At 39.2% G+C, this 20,562-nt stretch overlaps 1 protein-coding gene and 2 long non-coding RNA genes across 3 annotated transcripts; all 3 read right to left on the minus strand.

Annotated features, from left to right (window-relative positions):
* Positions 1–3,013: 3,013 nt before the first annotated feature.
* On the minus strand, positions 3,014–8,278 carry LOC122015176 (auxin response factor 2-like). The gene is made up of 10 exons (XM_042571931.1): positions 7,329–8,278; positions 7,182–7,238; positions 6,933–7,115; positions 6,699–6,783; positions 5,943–6,033; positions 5,699–5,863; positions 5,322–5,441; positions 5,165–5,240; positions 4,134–4,296; positions 3,014–4,045 (listed from the first exon to the last, which is right to left on the minus strand). The coding sequence occupies exons 1-10, from the start codon at positions 7,626–7,628 to the stop codon at positions 3,252–3,254; spliced, it is 2,034 nt and encodes a 677-aa protein (XP_042427865.1). The 5' UTR covers positions 7,629–8,278; the 3' UTR covers positions 3,014–3,251.
* A 3,549-nt stretch (positions 8,279–11,827) lies between these two features.
* Positions 11,828–12,190, minus strand: LOC122016645. Its single transcript, XR_006121148.1, has 3 exons — positions 12,172–12,190; positions 12,002–12,066; positions 11,828–11,920 (listed from the first exon to the last, which is right to left on the minus strand). It is a non-coding gene; the product is annotated as an uncharacterized LOC122016645 (long non-coding RNA).
* A 300-nt stretch (positions 12,191–12,490) lies between these two features.
* Positions 12,491–13,157, minus strand: LOC122016646. The gene is made up of 3 exons (XR_006121149.1): positions 12,933–13,157; positions 12,730–12,831; positions 12,491–12,634 (listed from the first exon to the last, which is right to left on the minus strand). It is a non-coding gene; the product is annotated as an uncharacterized LOC122016646 (long non-coding RNA).
* Positions 13,158–20,562: the final 7,405 nt, after the last annotated feature.

Raw genomic sequence — 20,562 nt, forward strand, 5'->3', positions numbered from 1 at the left:
ATTCTTAGGTTTGCTGGCCTACTATAAAAAATCTCTACAGTGCGCTGCAACTGAGATTCAAACCCTAAATTCCTAGTGAACTGCTTAGATGGCCTAACCGATACACGATAACTCCGGGGGCATATTCATGAAACCTGTTACCTCCCTTTATCTCGTTGTGGGACCGAATATTCCTACTTTCTATAGTATGATTGTTCAGACCATTTACCCTCTCATATTCATCACTTCCATCACAACAACCTTCAAATATGTACAATCAAGAAAAAGTTATAGTAGCTTAAACTATCATCAGATGCAGAATTGCATCAGTCTTCAGAGAAATGAACACAGGAAAAACCTAATCTTAAGCTTACATACCACAGATATGAACATTATCATTCACTCGTGAAGAGAACAAGAAGCGAGGTGCATCTCCAACGTTACTGCAATAGAAATTACTTTCTGGGCTAAGCAAAAACAGAAGTTCTTGTAACACAGAAAAACAGGAAGAACCAGTACTGGCTAAGCAAAAAATTATGAAAACAATGAACATCTGGATCAACTGCCTAAGCTTTCAAAGCCATAATCTGTGAATATTTAGAGTTCAATAATTTAGTTTTCGTTTTCAAAGATTGAGCAAATCTAATGAAGTCCTGGGACATGGCTCATCACTAAGCAGCCTCTAGCTGACTCGAAAATTCTGAGGCACAAAGAATGAAGCATCATGATCGATGCTATTACACGCAGATTGCCCAATTCAAAGCACTCAGCAATCCCACTGATTAAATCATTGGCATGTTGGATACCTGATTCCAACACGATATGCCTATTTTTGTGTCATGTTCAACCAGTAAAGCATATCTACCAGGGAACCAGTACTACAATTCCCTCCGGCAGCAACAAAATCACCTAAATCGTTACACAATGAAGTTTTGGCTGCAATAAATTTTTTCTTTGTTCAAAGACCGATCAATCATAATTATAACCTAACCCGTTGACAAGGCAACCAAAGTGCTGAGTTTGAAGTAAGAGTGACAATAATGTTGTAGAAAAACAATCTTGACTTGTTAGATTTTTTCCAATGATTTCAAACTCTGGCCATGATGACGCTAACAAAAAATTCATAAAACATTTGACATGACCCTGAAACCTGGCCCCAAGCGGAACATGACCCTCCTAACTTTCATTAAACCAACAACTTCCGTTCTTGCATGAGTGAAATGAGTTAAGGGTGCTCGGCTGATTAGAGGATGATAACTTTGCTATAATAGGATAAGCGGTTAATTCTCGCCCGATGCATGCCTTATGGGAAAAAGACTTTTCCCACCCTCTAGCCACTTGACGGTCGGCTATAAGTTAACCTTGTAATTTATCTTCCTTCACATAATTGACGGACTGTGAGGGACATCACACCTCGGATGAGTATAATCATCTTTTGCTATAATGAGCGAAATGAGTTAAAGATCCAGTACAGACACACAAGTCTGGATTGTATGTCAAAGCTTTTGTGCCGCCTGATCCATAGCTTAGTTTAATCGAAGGTGAGTAGCACGTTTAAAATGAGAGTCTGTGCTTTTGAAAATAATTTTAAAGCAAGAACTCATATAGTTGTGATGGTTCTAAATTTCAAAATAATTGGTCATCCTTGGAAGTAATCAACATGGAAATGGTTTGAAAGTTAAACCTCATATATCCACTGTATCTTTCATTATTCCTATATATTTTATCCATCTTGCTCTCCATCATTCCAGGAAATAATTAACAGAAACGCCCAAGTAATATAGTTGCACAACTGTTTCATGCTAGAATGGTCAACACAAAAGACCAAGAAAGAAGCAAAAAAAAAGAGAGGCATAAATCAAGCAAAAAGCCAAAGCAATAAGGAGTTAAGGGGGAGCGAACCGGGTTCGTCAGTTCCATCAGGACAATCACAGAAGGGGAGACGAGGCGGGAGCAGAATCATTGACCTAGCGGAGACACTCCACGAAGGGGAGAGGCAGGGAGCGGGGATGGGAGGGCGAGGAGGAAGACGAGGGAGGACGTCCCACGGTGAAATCGGCATTAGGATTTAGGAGAGACGGTGTTGATAAATTACTTAAAATTAATGATTGAGTAAGTGGATTGATAAGGTGACAATGAGTGATAGCAATGAGATAGAGTAGTTGAGTTAGTGGAGTGAATTGTAGAGTTAATGGGTTGTAATGAGTTATGTAGGTAGCTTGTAAATAGGCTACATGTTTTATAATTTAATCGTGTAAAAGATTATTATGTTCTACTTGCTCATCTTGTCCTCTTATCCTCCTCTCAATTTTCTCTAACAGTGATATCAGAGTGTCGAGTTTAACGTCTCCTAGTTTACTCACAATTACAATCAATGGAGTTTCTCAATCCTTCATCCCCATTTTCAAAAGAGAGTGTTACGAATTTAGGAACATCAAAATGAAGACTCTATTTAAATCTCAATCTCAAGATCTTTGAGATTTTGTAGACTCAATCTTGTCAAAATGCTTCTTACAAACACGAGTCAATTTATATTCCCCGGGATTTCTAAAGCTCGAAGGACATTTTTTTGAGATTTTGTAGACTCGATCTTGTCAAAATGCTTCTTACAAACACGAGTCAATTTATATTCCCCGGGATTTCTAAAGCTTGAAGGACATTTTTACAAGAATAAAAAATTCTAGGAATTTGGTTAACAAAGAAGAAATATTTGAATCCATTCTCAAAAGCACAAAACTAAACAACGAAGAGCTCAGCATCATCCATAAATTAACTTAAAGCAAGAGCTCAATTACTGAGCAGTTCAAAGTCTAGACGATCCAGATTTCAACAGTTTAGTAAATAATTAGCTGGAAACAAGATCATCTTAGCCAAACTAAACGTTACTTGAGATACCCCAGAAATAGGCATTTCTGAGGTGTCTTGGAGAGTTGAGAGACATTTTAAAACAACTTTCTTCCTAGAATTCAGCTTTTTTAACTACTAAGGATAAACCTACGCAAAATACTGTTCTTTCTCAGATAGAGAAACTGGATATCGGAAGATTCTTTGTGGAATTAAGTCGGATGCCAGTTTCAAAATGCAACTACCAGATATAACTTCTTACAACACTGAGATTACCTCGAGAAATCAAAGCCCTAAAATGGAACAACATATTCAGCATAGTGCTTAATCCAGTATCACTGCCACACAACAGTTTTCACAAGGAATTTGAGGCATCAAACTTGAATGAGTAGACGGTGAGGCTGGTTGGTCTTTATCAACTACATTAGCTACGGAATCGTGTCAGTCAAGGAAAAACCAAATAGCTTGCAACCATTCGAGTTGGCAATCTGCTCAGTCCCCAAACCCAGCTTGCAATTTGATAGCGGTGCATCAACTTTTACCACTTGATGCTGCTGGTTGTCAAAAGGAAAACTCATACTTTGAGGCCAAAACAGAAAGTTTGCATCTCTATGGAAGCTATCTGAGCCATTTGGCTTGGCAAAGTAGATGCCATCACCGCCACTATCTTGACATTTCATGCTAGGTGCAGATTTCACCAATGAATTCTTGGACTTTCTTTCTTGAAACATAAGCACAGATGATGGAGAAGATGCTTGAACTGTTGGTAATGAATGTTGACCAATAGTAACATATCGGGCAGATGCATCAGGTAATTTGCTCTGACTGTGATATGTAAGAGCACCATCAAACTTGCAGTAGGCTCCGTCCCTCAGATGAGAATCAGATGGAACTCCAAGGAGGCGAGGAGCTTGTGAGAAAATTTCTTGACCTTGCAAGACCTTTTGGAACCCAATAGGTTCATTAAAGCCTGTGCAAACAAAAGGATACTCAGAATTCCCAAGTGGCATTCTGAAGATTCCTCTTGGTGCAGATGCACTTATCTTAGAGCTGTTTGCAGCAGCTGTACATGCATCTTCCGCTGCGTATTGACCAACTCCAACCTCAGAACTAGGAGTTATTGCACCAGTATGATTGAGAGTTCTGTTATTTGTAAATTCTTGACCTTGCAAGACCTTGTGGAAACTTGCATATTTCCTAGAGTCTAGACACCCATTTCCTTCTGCAGACAATTGGGCAAAGATTAGAAATAAATAAGATACAGATTAGCCTTTGGTGACTAGGCTTTTCATCACACACTAAAGACCTACTTGGAACCCGATAATCCATACTGGGAAGGTGAAGACCGATTTTGGCCCTTTTGGAACCTGCCGTTGACAGGCTGATGGAGCCTAGAACTGAACCAGTTTGCTCAATTTCCCATGGAGATACCCTACTGCGTCGGCCAACTTCTCCATCATCATCCCAACTTACCTATACATTTGCAAAGCACATCATCAAGTAACAATGCAGTAGATAACCATTGAAGAGAGTTTGGCTTCCAGAATTGCTTAGAAGTGGATAGAACTTGTGTAAAGGTCCTTTTGGCACAAAATTTCGTCACTTGACATGTGTTCTGTTTCAATCTCAAAGTACTAAAGCATTGCGGCTACTGCAACAAAATACCTGCTGGATTTTTTTTAAAAAAAAAGTAGCATCTACCATAACTAAAGGGTAGCACCTACTATAACTAAAACATAGCACCTAGTATAACTGAAGGGTAGCATTACTCACTACGAACAAAAAGAGCATAGCACCTAGATGAATGGTAGCACCTATCATAAGCCATGATTAAAGGGTAGCACCAACATAAGCCATAACTAAAGGTTGGCGCCTACTATAGCTAACTGTAGTGCCTTGTGTAACTAAAGAGTTTAAGCAGGTCCTCACCTCTTATGGGCAAGTAGCGAGAACCAAATTGTAAATACAATAGGATTTAATTCTAAATATATCAACCTTAGGGGTGTAAATGTCAAAAGAATAATAATAGTACTCTACATCAAGGTCAAGGGACTACCAAGGAAAAATAACCCTAATAATTTGTCCTTATTACATCGCAACAGGTATAAAGGACGAACTATACTTGTGTGCTCTTTAACAATTGCATGACTATTGTATACATAAGAGAGCAGGAAAGAATTGATAATGCTGAATGTACTGGATGCTAAATCTCTGAATTGGTGAGACACCAACATTGCACTAGTATTTCTAGAAAACAGGCAAATTAACATTGCACTACTATTTCTTAAAAACAAATAAAGACTTATTCGGTGCGAGAACAAAAGGATAGATATAAGCATACCGACAAACACCTCCACTTGGAACCAGGCCACCTTACAGGGTCGACTTCATTGATCTCAGTTATCAGCCCCGTAGACCTTTAAGCAGGTAAATGAATGATTCAATTCATTTCAACTTTGATTCTGATTATGAATGTGAGGTTTTTTTTTTTTCCAAACCTTCTATCTCTAGCTTCTTCACTTTCACAAATCATTCTAAATCTCATTCCTACAGAAATAAGATTGTTGAAGCTTTTCGCAAATGCCCAATATGGAACTATGAAACCTGATGAGCTTCCTCTGCAGGATATGAACAATCTTTAGGAAGAAGCATGACAACCATGACATCCTACATTTTTTATTCATCATCTAAAAAGCTGTCATTCATGGGAAATAAACAAAGACATGATGTGCCAAATAGTACATAAAAGTGAATCACTACTAGATATTGATCTTAAAGATAACTGGAAAGTTCCTTTATATGTGAACCTAACATAATAAGATATTCTTAGAAACAATGCCTTTTGTATACAAAATTCTCGTGCAACCAAGCATACCTTGGATCATAGTAGATGTGGAAGATTTTCCTTGTGGGGACACTATCAGCAACGACTGCAAGGGTAGCTAGATTCAAGTTCCTACTGATATGTGCTAAAGCATTAATGCTGCTTTTGGATTGGGTTGCTCTTCTGACACCCAATCTGAGCACTCCATCATTACCACTAGTCACATGAAGAGCAATCTCGTTTTCATAATAGATCATGATTATGAAGACCATAGTATCAGTTTGACTGTGCCTACCGAAGAAACAACACTGCATCCCCCAAGATGAGCTTTTTCCTATTCACGAAGGCACTCCATCCAGTTGTAAGAAGATGCCTACGGGGTTGACCTACAAGGCACACAATTGAATTTTCTTTAGCTTTAAATATCAAGTTTTTTTTTTTCAAACTGCAGTTGTACATGTGCACAATCCATATTTAGTATTATCATATAGATGACTGGAATGATATTGCGATGACCTAGTAAAGTGTCCTGGTAAGCTAATGCAAAACAATAACTTAATGGCTTTGTTTATCATGGGAATCATTCTAACTGTTTTTTTTCCTAGTAAATGGGTGGTCTGTCTCCTATGTTGACAAATTTCTTTGTGACAGAAGTTAAGGAAGTCTTATTTATGTTATCTCGACAGAGTTTGTTGGCAGATGCACCAAATTTTGATGGTTCTGGCACAGTGCTGGAGTTTTCTGAAACCAATTAAAGCGTAGAAGCATGATAGGTGCTCTTCTAGTTGGTGTTCATTGTCTCTGGGAATGTGTCACTATGGAGTGGATTTTTTTGTATGTAGATGTATCTGTGCTTATAATCTCTCAATAAAAGTTTGAATGAACAACTGTTCAACGAATTGGGAGACAACAAGCACAAAAAAAGTTTATTCAAACAAGCCAGAAATTTAAATACAAGGACTAAAAGGATTATGTGCAACTCATCAGAAGTTCAGAAACCAGCAAGCAAGTGACAGTCTAGTCTCAAAGTAAGAAGATTTGCTTAGCTTGCCTCTGTAAATATGCCGGAACCTCCACTCCGTACCATGCACATCTTTGGCAACAAGTTCTTGGGAAGGCCTCTGCAACTTATAATCCTAGAAACAAATATACACTAGTTAAACAAGATGTCAGCCTTGCCAAAGACAGAGTACCAAAACAACAAGGTCACTAAATCTGACTGACTGAAGCATCTGCTGCAAAGTAGACGCTCTAAATCAGAGATAGTGAAGGTGATGATTGTTACCAAGGGAGGGAAACAGTCTTCAGCAGCTCGCCGTGGTACAGAGAACCCTCCATGAGTGCTAGTGTCAGAGGCAGTGAGCGTCTTGCAGAACATGTGGGGAATAGAGGGTCTGCTCCCAAATTCCACATTCTGTTCTACCTCATTATCCTCAACCAGACCCTTCTTCAATCTTTGTTCAAAATCCTGATAAAAAAATTTTCAGATAAAATACAACTGGAGAAGTTTGAACGCCCGGCCAAAAACGCCTACCTCACTTTCCGCAACGAGACATAGCTGGGCATAGACCTCGTCTGTATCGCTATCGGCCTGCGTCCATGGAAGCCCCCAAATGAGACCCCGCAAGAACGGGGGAGAATTCTAAAGTAATGGATGCAAGATGAGAGAAGAAAAACTGACATGGAGTTTGAGGCCGACCACGCGGCAAAAGATATGAGGCGGCAAGTTTCCACCGCAGATCCTGCCTCCGCCGCCGCCGTCTAGGTTTTCCAGCTGCTCGATGTGGCCTTGCGGCAAGTATACCACTCGGCTCCCCTTCTTTGGCAACCATATCCGTGGCCCGGCACACGCGTGCCACAACTCCAGGCACATCGGCGTCTCTTCCGCCTCGGGCGCCGGGAGCAACGGAGGAGCATAGTGGGCCGTTTGCTCCGGCTCCTCTTCCTCGTCCCCCTCGATCGTGTTCAAATCGATCCCCATTCACTCGCCACCCAGAGATGGCTATTCAAAGCTGCGCGATGCGTATTACCCAAGGAAGCAAGTAGCAAATAAGATTACAGGAATTGCCAAGCGACGCGTAAAGGCCTGAAGAAGGCCAGCGCGGGAGAGCGAGAGGAGAAGAAAACAACTGATAGACACAGAAAAAAAAAACTTTCTTTTGCCCTTTCCAACTCTTCTTCTCTAATCTCTATAAGGTTATTCTATAGTCATTCATCAGCCTTTCCAAAAGAAAACGAGTCAAAAGCGAGCCATGCCGCAAACCGTACCCCCCTGCAGCTCCGACCTTCATAACTCTCGTGTCTCTCTCTTCCCATATGGGCTCGCTGTCGCAGCGATGAAGTCGTCATCTGCTGCAGCAGCAGAACGCAGGCACCGTGTCAATACTTGCGGTTGGCAAATGAAGAGGAGAGAGAAAGACGCAGCAGTGTTTCACACTTTCTCCTCGCTTTTATCGGTCGAACTGCGTCGTGCTGCAACGCCTGCACCGGGGGCAGGAGAGAGGGTGAGATGCAGCAGAGCTGCCGGGGCGCGCTTTCTTGGGGCCGAAAACGCCACGGTGAGCGGTTGAGCGACCTCTGTTTACTTTGCAACAAGTGCAATTTATGCCCTGTTTTATCTCGACTTCCGGGAGAAGGTAGATAAATCTGGTTGATGATGAGATGACAAGACGTCAGGGCGTAGGTTCTTTCCTCCACGGGCAATGTGTCCATTATTGCTCCTCCATGCCTGTTCTGTTCTCCTGTCACCCCTCTTTTGTAGGACACAGCGGCCCTACTACATGCGCAGTTGCATATCAGAAAAAAACAATACAATAATGGCTAATTTGGTCGTCAAATTATGCATCACCACTCACTGTTCTCTTTGTTGCTGCTGTTGCTGCAGGATGCAGCAGGGAGGGCCAGCTTTGGACGTGCATGGTGGCCTGGTGGGGTTACAGTTCAGCCCTCATCCTCGTCGAACTTGCAGTCTCACGTGCACGAAGCATGCCAGATGAATCAAACACGAAGAAAGTACAGACAGTTTGGCGAGGCATACCTTTCAGATAGAACTTGTGAAAAGATTGCCAAACTTAATTATGCTAATAACTTTGTAAATCTCGTACTTGTGAGGAAATGGGAATTTGTGATGAAACCCAGAGTAATCATATATGTACAGAGAAAAAATTTATATAAATTTATGGCTATCATTTTTATCTTTTACGAGTCCATGTCTATCCCTAAGTATTTTTCTGAAATTCTTTATCTGTACATATTATTTTTTTGAAACTAATATTATTATATAGAAAATATCTAAGATTTTTTTTTAAACAAAAAGCTCAAAACGAAAGAACAAGCCTGATATCATTATCACAGTATGCAATTAAGGTTTGGGAAGCAGTGGTGGTCCTTAATAAATAGCTACAATGCATTTGAAAGGCTTGAGGTCTGTTCATTCAGTGTATTTGAAAAACAAATCCACATGGTTTGCTTGAGGCCTTCTGGTACTGTTAACGTTTTTAATTTCGAGAATGATTATTTTATAATTCGTGTAGAATTAGACAGAGACTATCACATAATTAGTTTTTTAGAGAAAATAAAAAGAACTTTATGAGAGTAATTATGTTTTTAAAAGCTTCCCAGTATATCAATTTCATGCGAACCGTTGGATTAGAATTTTTTGTGGCCATATAATATTCCCCTACAGTAGGAAAGAAAAGTCGGCCGGGACGGCACCGCCACCGACTGCCAGCGACCGCCTCATCCGGAGAATTCCGCCGCGAGGGCCGGCCGCCGATACCAGTCCAGGTACGTACTACGGACGTCTTTCTCCCCTCCGTCAATGCCCTACAGCTCATCTGTGCGAGCAATGGGGCCGGAAGCAGGAGAGAGTCTCTAGCCCTGTCGCGCCTCAATAATTGTGTAGCCCATCCTTGGCTCTTGGCACGGTGCCAATAAATCCCCCGGATAAGCCGGATCCCTCCTCCACAGCAGTGGCAGCGTAACACATCTCTGGTTAAACCTAGATGCTTGCTTCGGTAGGAATGACACCCATTGAGCACCGCCTCTCTCCAGGCCCACTAACTTTTCCCCTGAGGTGTTTGCAGAAATGCCTCACCGCTTTAGAGGAGACCACCTACGCACTCAAATCCCTAATTTACCTTTTCCTTAGGCTTAGAGCAAATCAAAATCATCTAGACGAGGGAAACTTGAGGGGGTAGAGGTAGGAATCATCACCATCATCACAGTGGGTAGGTTATGTATGCTGGGACCCCTCAGCCTGCACCAAGGGCGAAGCCTTTCCGCCTGTCTGCTTTGTTGGATTTGTGCTTTGTGTCCCCCTTGTTTAGCTGGTGGCGACAGGCACCATAGCTAACCGTGCTGGTGGGACTAGGACCTATCTCTTCCATTGCTTCTTAAAAGATGTTATTCCATTTAAACCAAATTTTGTTATCTTTGTCGATGACTCTGAGTTATGAATTTATGATTGCATGTTTTTCTTGCTTTGACTTGGTTTTAGAAATGGTTTAGTTCGGTTTAGAGAGAAAAAAAAATTGTCTTGGTGCATTGAGCAACTTACTAGTCTCAGTAAGAACAAATGCTATACTATCCCAATTGCATGGTTGAAGACCAACTGTTTTAGTGTGATATACATTTGCTAGAGCTCCTTTCTTACTTACTAGTCTCAGTAAGAACAAATGCTATACTATCCCAATTGCATGGTTGAAGACCAACTGTTTTAGTGTGATATACATTTGCTAGAGCTCCTTTCTTACTTACTAGTCTCAGTAAGAACAAATGCTATAGTATCCCAATTGCATGGTTGAAGACAAACTGTTTTAGCGTGATATACATTTGCTAGAGTTCCTTTCTTTGTCGTTCCCCATGATTGTAAATTGATAATTCTTTGTTTTTAATTTCTTGCCATAGTGGGATTGCATAAGTTCCTTGTGTTGCTTGGGCTGATATCATCATCCACTCAATTGCTGCTCAGTTGATAGCTTGAATGGTGGTTTTATTTATTTATTTTGATGACAAAAAGAAAAACTACAATTGACATTGTGAACCCCATATAGATGCTATTGGATTGGACTAAAGTAAATGGCAATTATGGTTCTTGTCAAAGTAGGATTGTTGACGGAGCAAACTAACTGAGAATTTGTACTATTTAAAAAGTAGTTCGTAGCTCCTAGATTTATAATGCTCCACCTGTCCACCATTTCCAAATCCATTAGCTATTTTAATTGCAATAAAGACAGATTGAGAGGATTCATATATTGGTAATACTATCTCTCCTCACTAAATTTGCATTATTTCCAACTGTTCCTGGTGCGGTCCTATCTTTGAAGTTGGACTACTTTGGATAAGATTAAGATTACGATGCCTGTGGTGTTTACTTATTATCATAATTATCTATATTTAATCTCCTTTAGCTTTCACTTATTCGAAGACCCTATAAAGAGTACTTGCACTACAAAAAAAAAAACTAGCATTACCGACAGAAATATCCGTCGGAATTCCGTCGCTATAGACATATAGCGACGGAATTCCGACAGAATAATTTCTATTGGTAAAATATCCGCCGGCTTCTATTCCCGACAGAAACAGAATTCTGACGGTATTTTATATCGACGGAAATTAAGTTTCTGTCGGTAAACGTACCGACAGAAAATACATTCCGTCAGTATAATTACAATATTCTACATCACCGATTGAGGTGACAATCTCCGACGGAACAACATTTTCCGTCGGAGATTACCGACGGATCAGCCTGTTCCGTCGGTAATTACCGACGGAACATCATTTTCCGTCGGTAGATACCAACGGAAAATTATGTTCCGTCGGTAATTACCGACAGATCAGCATGTTCCGTCGGTGGTCCCGAAGGTGATCTATCGAACTAAAAGTTTGATACTTACCGACGGAATGGATTCCGTCGGAATTTCAAAAAAAAATTTGCCAGATTGTTTTCATTTACACGCTGTTCCCATATACATTTTCCACATATATAAACAAACCATCACAATCGATGGTTTCATACAATCCACACAACAAATACAATCCACAACAAATATAATCTACATCAAATATAATCTACACACATATATCTATCATATGATAATCACAAACTAATAAAATCCACAAAAAAAACCATATTCTATATAATCCATAGCTAACTAAATCTACAGAATATATATTCTACACATATCCATATCTAAAATCAAGTTTACATAACACATACCGAACTAAAATGTAGTCCCAATAATACAAGAACGGGAAATCATAGAGAAAATCCTGTAAAAAGGCAAATACAAAATGATGTTTAAATAAACAGTTTGCATATTTATATATTAAGAATTTTATATGAAATAATACCTGAACAAAAAGTGAGCAAATGATGTAGTGAAGAGCCAATATGTATATATGACTGAACGTGACTCCTGAAACATATAGTAATAAAACCTTTAGAAATAAACATGTTATAATATTAAAACAGGCTCACGTTCTATATAATAAATAAAAAACTAAAGTATAGCTGAACGAACCTCAAAAAGCTAACGACCACCGTCTGATAGATCTTGAGTCTTCTGTGACTCAGATCCCTGTGATGCTTGGGTGAAAGAAGCCACGATTGCCCGCATTTGGGCCATGAGATCTTCATTACTCTTGTCACGTTCAGCTCTCTTCTTCTCCTCATCAGCTCTCCACTGATTCATATCAGTCATCCTCTGATCCATTGATTTCAGTTGAGACCGCAGTTCTTGATTTTTCACGTCTTAAAGACTGCATCTCACCAGAAGAAGAGGAACTAGCACGACCTACTGGATTCCTCAAACGATCAAATGTCACTTTGGCCTGAGAGCCAAGGCCGTAGAGGGTGGAGTTTTTTGTCCTTCCACCGACAACATCATAATATATCTCATTTAGATCGTCGGTGGATAAAGACTGTGACTCTCCACCCTCTGCTGATGGCTGAGATGCCTGAGCCACCCGTTCTGTCATTTCTTGCTGCATAAAAAATAATATAATATCCAATTTGATATGTATTACTAATTACTAATCAAGATATAAATGAACAAACGTAATAAAGTTAATTATCTTACATGTAGAGTTTGAGATCGAGAATCAACAAATGACCCATTCTTCTTCTTGTGGGTCTTCAGAAAAATCTCCATACATGTAGGCTGTCGGGCAAGCTCACGTTCCTACATTTATAAATTAGGGAAAAAAATTAGTATGCTCAACAATACAAGGTTGGTAATAAATACAAAATTTGTTATAAAGTATAATTTTAAATTATACTCACCAGATCAATGGTATGCTTAACAATAGATCTGGATCTTGACGTATGCCGAGCGGTTCCGGTGCTCGGGCCACCTGGCTCTGTATTCCTATTTGCTTTTGCCTTTTCGGCATTAGCTTGCCACCTTTCTGTAGCTCAGGTGGCCGTCCATGCACTCCATATCGCCTCCGAAACATACACAGGCCTAGTGCCCTTCTTTCTCATGTAATACATATGATCTCTGTAGAGTTTGACACAATAAATATTCCATGTAGCTTTAAATTGATCTTCTTGCCCGTCCACCCATGTATATCTTTTCTATAATTATAAGTTAAACATTTAGTTTAAATGATATAAATGATAACGATATTATAGAATGTGAATTAAATATATTAAATTTACTTGCCACAAATTCATTATAATAAAATAGCTTCATCTCCTGGTCTACATGCCTCCATGTAGTACCAGACGCGCTAACTCGTTCCTTAAATTTTGCAGTGATATATGTGGCAACTCTGTGCCCATCCGGAGTGAACCTGCACAAAAATAGACCTTTAGGTTATGAGAAATATATTATAACTAATGTTATATATAAACTTGAATAATTAATAAGACAATATACTTACGAGTCCCCGACAACGGTAAGGACTTTGTGGCCACAGGGTGCCACAGGGTGCCACAGCCTGCTGCTCTGCCATGATAATATCTGCAAAATAACATTGCAACACATCATAAAAAGGTCTAAAAACCTGATAATATAAATACAAAACATTAAGGAAATCTACTTACTGACGGAAATAATAATGTTAATATTTAATCATCATTAACATCTGACTAGTCAACATTAACAGTTTCTATGTCCTCATTGCTAGATGAGCTTAGTTCAACTTCATCCTCACTGTTGGACATCTCCCCATCATCCATCTCTTCGTAAATGTCATTAGCATCTACAAGCAATTGAGAAGTAGATTGGTGTTGTAAATCAACTGAATATATCTCCACTTCATTATTCTGAAATGCATCATGGTTTTGAGCAGTGATTGTATTCGGCATCTCTATGGTCGAGCGAGGCTTGATTCGACAAACAGACAACCATTCACTAGATCTTCTTCTCTTCGTAGGGTATTCAAGATAGAAAACTTGACCCGCTTGCATTACGAAAATAAAAGACTCAAACTTGTTAAATCTTTTATTTGCATTAACCTCAACTAAATTATAATTTGGATGAATTCGAGTACCTATTCTTGGGGTCGGATCATACCATGAACATTTGAACAACACACACCTCTTTATTGGTAATGCAGGATATTCAATCTCTATGATTTCATCAAGTCTACCATAATAATCAAATTCAGTGTTATTGTTGTCCACATATCCTTTGACACAAACACCAGAATTATAAGTTAATCTTCGTGAATCTCGTTGTGCCACGTGGAATTTAAGACCATTAACATAGTAACCAGAATACACCTTTATTTTACGAAGGGGTCCTGATGCAATATTCATTATCCTATCATCTTGCACATTTGATATTCTACGATCTTTCACCTATAAAAATAAGTAACATATATCTTAGTACACTTCTTAATAAACATGAACTTAAAAATTTCACAAATTTTCTAACTTACATATATTTGAAACCACAATGCAAATTCGGTCTCTAACTTTGTAGCTACCTCACTTGCACCAATTGATGGGTTTTGGAGATATAATTGTTGTTCGTATAAGCTGAGAAAATAAGTAATTATATTAAAATTAGGATATCAAGCAAAATAATTAAACAAAGGATAATTGTTTGATTTAAGAAGTTTACTTACTTTATGTATGGTTTGACCTCTTCACAATTTAAGAGTATATATGTTCTTGCAGCATGATATTCTTCCTCGGTTAACCATCTAGCAAGCGATGCACCCATTAACTTACCAGGAAACTTAAAAATAGAAAGCATAGATGGATCTATTGACTGACAAGCATCATCAGAATTTCTAGGACACTTGCGATGTCTTGTTTGCACACTATCAACAAAATAATATGAGCAGAAAGAAGATGCTTCTTCTACTAGATAAGCATTGCATATTGACCCTTCAACTCTTGCTTTGTTACGAACATTATTTTTTAATTTCCTCAAAAATCGTTCAAATGGATACATCCATCTGTACTGCACAGGACCTGCTATTTGTGCCTCGTATGGTAAATGTACTGGTAGATGTTCCATTGAATCAAAAAAACTTGGTGGAAATATGTGCTCCAGTTTACATAATATGAGTGGAATGTCTGTTTCTAGCCGAAGCATATCATCTATCGTAATACACCTTGATGTCAAATCTCTAAAAAATAGACTCAATTCAGTGAGTGCTTGCCAAACATTTTGAGGAAGTAAGTCATGGAAAGCTACTGGAATAAGTCTTTGCATAAATACATGACAGTCATGACTTTTCATTCCAAACATCTTTAATCTATTCATATCCACGCATCGACCTGCATAACCATCTGGAAATTTGATTTCTTTCAACCAATTACATAAAACTTGCTTGCCATCTTTGTCCAATGTATAACAAGCCTTTGGAAATTTATTAGTTATTTCATCTTGATGCAACTCTGGTCTATTGACTAGGTCTTTTAATTCCTCGCGTGATTTTGTAATGTCTTTAGTTCTTCCAGGCACATTCATCACAGTGTTAAAGATATTATCGAAGAAATTTTTCTCAATATGCATAACATCTAAATTATGTCGAATAAGCATATACTTCCAATACGGTAACTCCCAAAAAATACTTCTTTTCTTCCAACCACACTTGCACATCCTAACAATATATTTATTTATCTCATCAGAACTAGATTGTGATACTGGTAGAAATCCATAACTATCAATTTGCTCAATGATTTGTTCACCTGAAGCATGGAGTGGCGGGGATTTTCTGACTACAACATTTTTTAAGAAATTTTTCTTATTTCGCCTAAAAGAGTGATCAAGTGGTAAAAATTTACGGTGATTATCAAACCAAGACACCTTCCCACTGTAAGGTAATGAAAATGCATCAGAATCAGTCATGCAGTGTGGACATGCTAATTTACCAGCTGTGCTCCAACCCGATAACATTGAGTATGCTGGAAAATCACTGATCGTCCATAATAATGCAGCATGCAATCTAAAATTAGTTTTGCTTGCAACATCATAAATCACCGACCCTACATTCTATAATTCATTTAACTCTGCAATAAGAGGTTGTAAGAAAACATCTATCTTCTCTTTGGGATTGGTTGGATCAGGAATAAGTACTGTAAGGAACATAAATTCATCTTTCATACACATCCATGGCGGTAAATTGTAAGGTGTTAATATAACCGGCCAAGATGAATATTGTTGTCCTGACTGTCCAAATGGTTGAAATCCATCTGCAGAAAGTCTCAATCTCACATTACGTGGTTTCATTGCAAATGAAGAAAATACAGCATCTAGATGTTTCCATGCAGGTGAATCAGAAGGATGACACATTATACCTCCATCGTGCTCATGCTCATGATGCCACGTCATATGGCAAGCTGTAGCAGCAGATGCATACAAACGTTGAAGTCTAGCAGTTAACGGAAAATAATACATCACTTTCCAAGCTATTTTTTTCTTCTTCTGCCCAGGTATGCGAGTACCATGCTTATAACGAGGGTGTGTACAGATTTTGCAGTCACGCAGATCATTGTCTTCATTCCAAAATATCATGCAGTTATTTATACAACAATCAATCTTCTCCACAGGCAAACTTAAACCTCTGATCAATTTTTTTGTACTGTAAAAACTATCCGTCATTATGTTATCAGCAGGAAGCAATTCTGACATCAACTGACAAATGTCGTCGTAACATCTTTCTGAAAAATGATGTTCTGCTTTCATATTTAATAACCTTGCAGTAGCTGATAATTGAGAATGACCTGAGGGAATGTCTTTCCACACTTCTCTTTCACTAGCCTTTAACATTTCATATAGTTGCTGATATTCAGGTGTTGGTGTTTCATCTATATTAGAATAATCAACTGCAGCATTTATCGTATCATGAACCATTGATTGCATTGCGATATCAATATTAATTGATGCTTCAGGAGCGGTAACTGTTGCCCTGGATGACGAACCACCAGAAGGTCCAATTGGTTCATATAAATAAGGTTCTCCGTGACAGTACCAATTGTAGTAATTTGGCACAAAACCATTTCTACATATATGCATTTTTACAGTATCCTCATCACGGAAAGCTCTATTTTGATATTTTTTATGATTGCATGGACACCGTAACTCAGCACCATTCATACATTCAGGGTGACTTTTAGCAAAGTTCAAAAACTGTTCAACTTCAGCAATAAAATCATCTCTGATAAATCTTTTTTCTAATCGATTGTACATCCAAGCTTTGTTCATAGACATTTTCACCTAAAACTAATATATTGAGAACTAAAAATTAACATACATTAAGATACTAACACAAAACAAACAAACGGACTATATTATGCTATAAATTAACATACTAACATAACCTATTTCTAACTTTAATCATGTTAAATGACATACAGTATAATTTAGTAAATTTTACCTGAATATGTGTAGGTCAACTGGAGAAGAGCAGCAAATGCTACCTGTTTACAAAATAAAAATAATTTAGCTAAAAAATTAAGACAAAATATTTTTCAAATTTCTCGTGGCACCAGCAGCCAGCTGCCGGCTGGCATAGCAACCAGATGTCGGCTGGCACAGCCGCCAGCAGCCAGCTGGCGTCTGACAACAGCCGGCACACCTGCAGGCAGGCGCAGGCGCCCGCTGGCCGGCGCAGAAGGCCGCAGCCGGCCGCTGGCGGGCGCAGAAGGCCGCAGGCAGACGCCGCCGACTGCTGGCCGCCGCCGGCCGTTGGCGGGCGCAGATGCTCGCAGGCGGCCGCCGCCGGTTGGCGCAGATGGCCGCTGGCGGCCGAAGCTGAACGTCGCCTGCCGATGGCGGGCGCAGAAACCCGCTGCGGGCGAGGAAGCCCACTGCGGGCACGCGCCGCCGCGTGTGGGCAAAGGCCAGCGGCAACTGCCGCTCGCCGGAAAAAAAAGGAAAAAAAAAACCAAAAACTAACCTGCGATCGGGAACGGGAGAACGAAGCCGTCGGCCGCGCGCGCGTGAGGGAAACAGGAGGTTAGGGTTTTTTTCGGGGAACTTGCCGACGGAATTCATATTCCGTCGGTACACTTTAGGGTTTACCGACGGAATTAGTAATTCCGTCGGTAAAACCATTAATTTACCGACGGAATGGATTATTCCGTCGGTAATATCGTTAGTTCACCGACGGAATTAATATTCCGTCGGTATCACACGGTTATACCGATGGAATGATTTATTCCGTCGGTAAAAAGTAGAATTTACCGACAGCATATTAATTCTGTCGGTAGTCCCGTCGGAAACACTGATTTTTTTTGTGGTGTTGAGTGCATATGGAGCTTAATGGAATTAATTAGAATAATGCCACAGTTAAGTTCTGGATCCAATAACCCACTTTTTTTTTTTAGTTACAGAACATTGACAATAAAAGAGGAAATAAGAGGCTGACTGAAAACAAAAAGGACACTTGTCGACTTTTTCTAGCCATCATCCAATTTTTTGTTGGTTAAGGTAAAATTATGCCTCGTCCGGCGTCAATCTACACAACGACAGACACCACCCTACATACATAACTCTAATCTCACCACTATTAGCGACGCTAGTGTGAACAAAAAAAACACAAATTAAATGATTTCTTCGAAGGAATAACCATCAATGAATCATTGGAAACATAAGTAGCACAGGCAATGATGTAGCGGTAAGGCTTGACAGATTAATAAGTATTTATGATTTGATTCTTAATTACAATGTATTATAAGGTATTTTCCTCGAGAGATAAAAAATCTGGGATGTTATTTCTTGGACGAGGAGCTACGTGTGCTTTCGGATTTATGACAGATAGGAGTTTTTTATGGGACTGGTCCGGTCACTTTCAAGGCTTAGTCGATTCAAAGAAATGAGTAATTGGATTATAAAAAAAATAAAAATAGGATAGGCAAAGAAAGAATTGTTAGTCAATAAATGCTAGGAGTAGCTATAGGTAAAAACATAAACACCATAACATCTCTTTCCATCTCTAAGATGTGCTCGAGTTTATCTCAAACTTATATGCCTGCTTTGCCTTTTATATTATGTCGACCATGTGCTCAATAAAAAGGGATATGTCAACTATAGCGATATAAGGAGTCGCGTCGGCTATTAAGCCAAGAGGTTGTTTCAGCATAAGAAATCAGAACACTGTATCTCTTGCTAGACCCAGTTTAGTTGCTAAATGATCACAGATGCATATTATCTCATAATGAGACATGGGATCTTCAATTAGGCATTAACGGCCTTAATTGTCATGGGCCTACAGTATCTCACAATGGCACATGTGATGTCCAATTAAACATTGGCAGCTCAACCGTCACAGACCGATAGATAATATCTCTAGCTGTCTATCTCTAGTCAAATAACACCTAACCATAGATATACATCATAAACATATTTAAGATTAGATTGTCTCAAATTAACTATTGGCAAGTACCATAACCCCTGTATGCCAAATCCTTACTGCCTATAGGGTGCTTTGTAATTATCAAGCTCTAAAAGCTCCTCAAACACATCCAAGATGCATGTAGCACACTCATCCTACTCAAATTTATATTTCTCACCACTCTGGCTTGATCGGTGCAACGATGGTTCCGATGTTTGCTGGTCGACTCAATACGCAGCTTCAAAAATTTTTGAACGGCATTCTTGCAGCACTTTGCTAGTAGCCACCGCTACCAGAAGACGAACGTTAATCTGTTCGCCATCAATCAAGGGTCCAAAGGTTTAACCAAGTGGCCATGGATAGGGGTGTAATCGAGCCGAACCAAGCCGAACTCTTGGATGTTTGAGTTTGACTCGTTTATAATCGAGCCGAGCTCGAGCTTTATTTAATGAATATATTCATGGCTCACGAGCTTATTTGAGCTTTTATCAAGCCTAAACGAGCTTAATAAATATAAATTATAAATTTAAATATTTATTAAAAATTAAATTATATATTTTTAAAAAATTATAATATTATGGTTAAAATTTATAATTTTATTCTAATAAATAAATTTAATATATTTATCTATGTTTTTCATAAGTAGAGTGTAAAATCTATAAATTCAATATCAAAACTATTATTTTTTTATTTAAAAGTTGATTCATGAGTTTAACGAACATATTCACGTGCTAACGAGCCGAATATTGTGAAGCTTGAGTTTGGTTTGTTTATCTTAACAAGCTTCATTAAACGAGCTCAAATGAGCTTTTATCGAATCGAGCTTCGAATAGCTCACGAGCGGCTTGACTCATTTACACCCCTAGCCATGGACATCTCTTCGGCCACCCTGGAGATACTAGTCAGTGCCTTCTCGCAAGGGCTAACAAAGGGTGAGTTTTTTCGCTCACTCATTCGAAAGCCCCCTATAGACTTCGACCACCTACTCGGACAGACCACTGAGTACATTAACGTCGAGGAGGCCCAAGCGACGTGAAGGAAGGAGCCGGTCGCTTAGCCAACCATCGCTTCCGAATGGCGTCCCTCAAGTCATAACCACCCGCCAAAGGGATCCC

This window comes from Zingiber officinale, chromosome 8B (genome assembly GCF_018446385.1).
Source record: "Zingiber officinale cultivar Zhangliang chromosome 8B, Zo_v1.1, whole genome shotgun sequence".
Taxonomy (NCBI): Eukaryota; Viridiplantae; Streptophyta; class Magnoliopsida; order Zingiberales; family Zingiberaceae; genus Zingiber; species Zingiber officinale.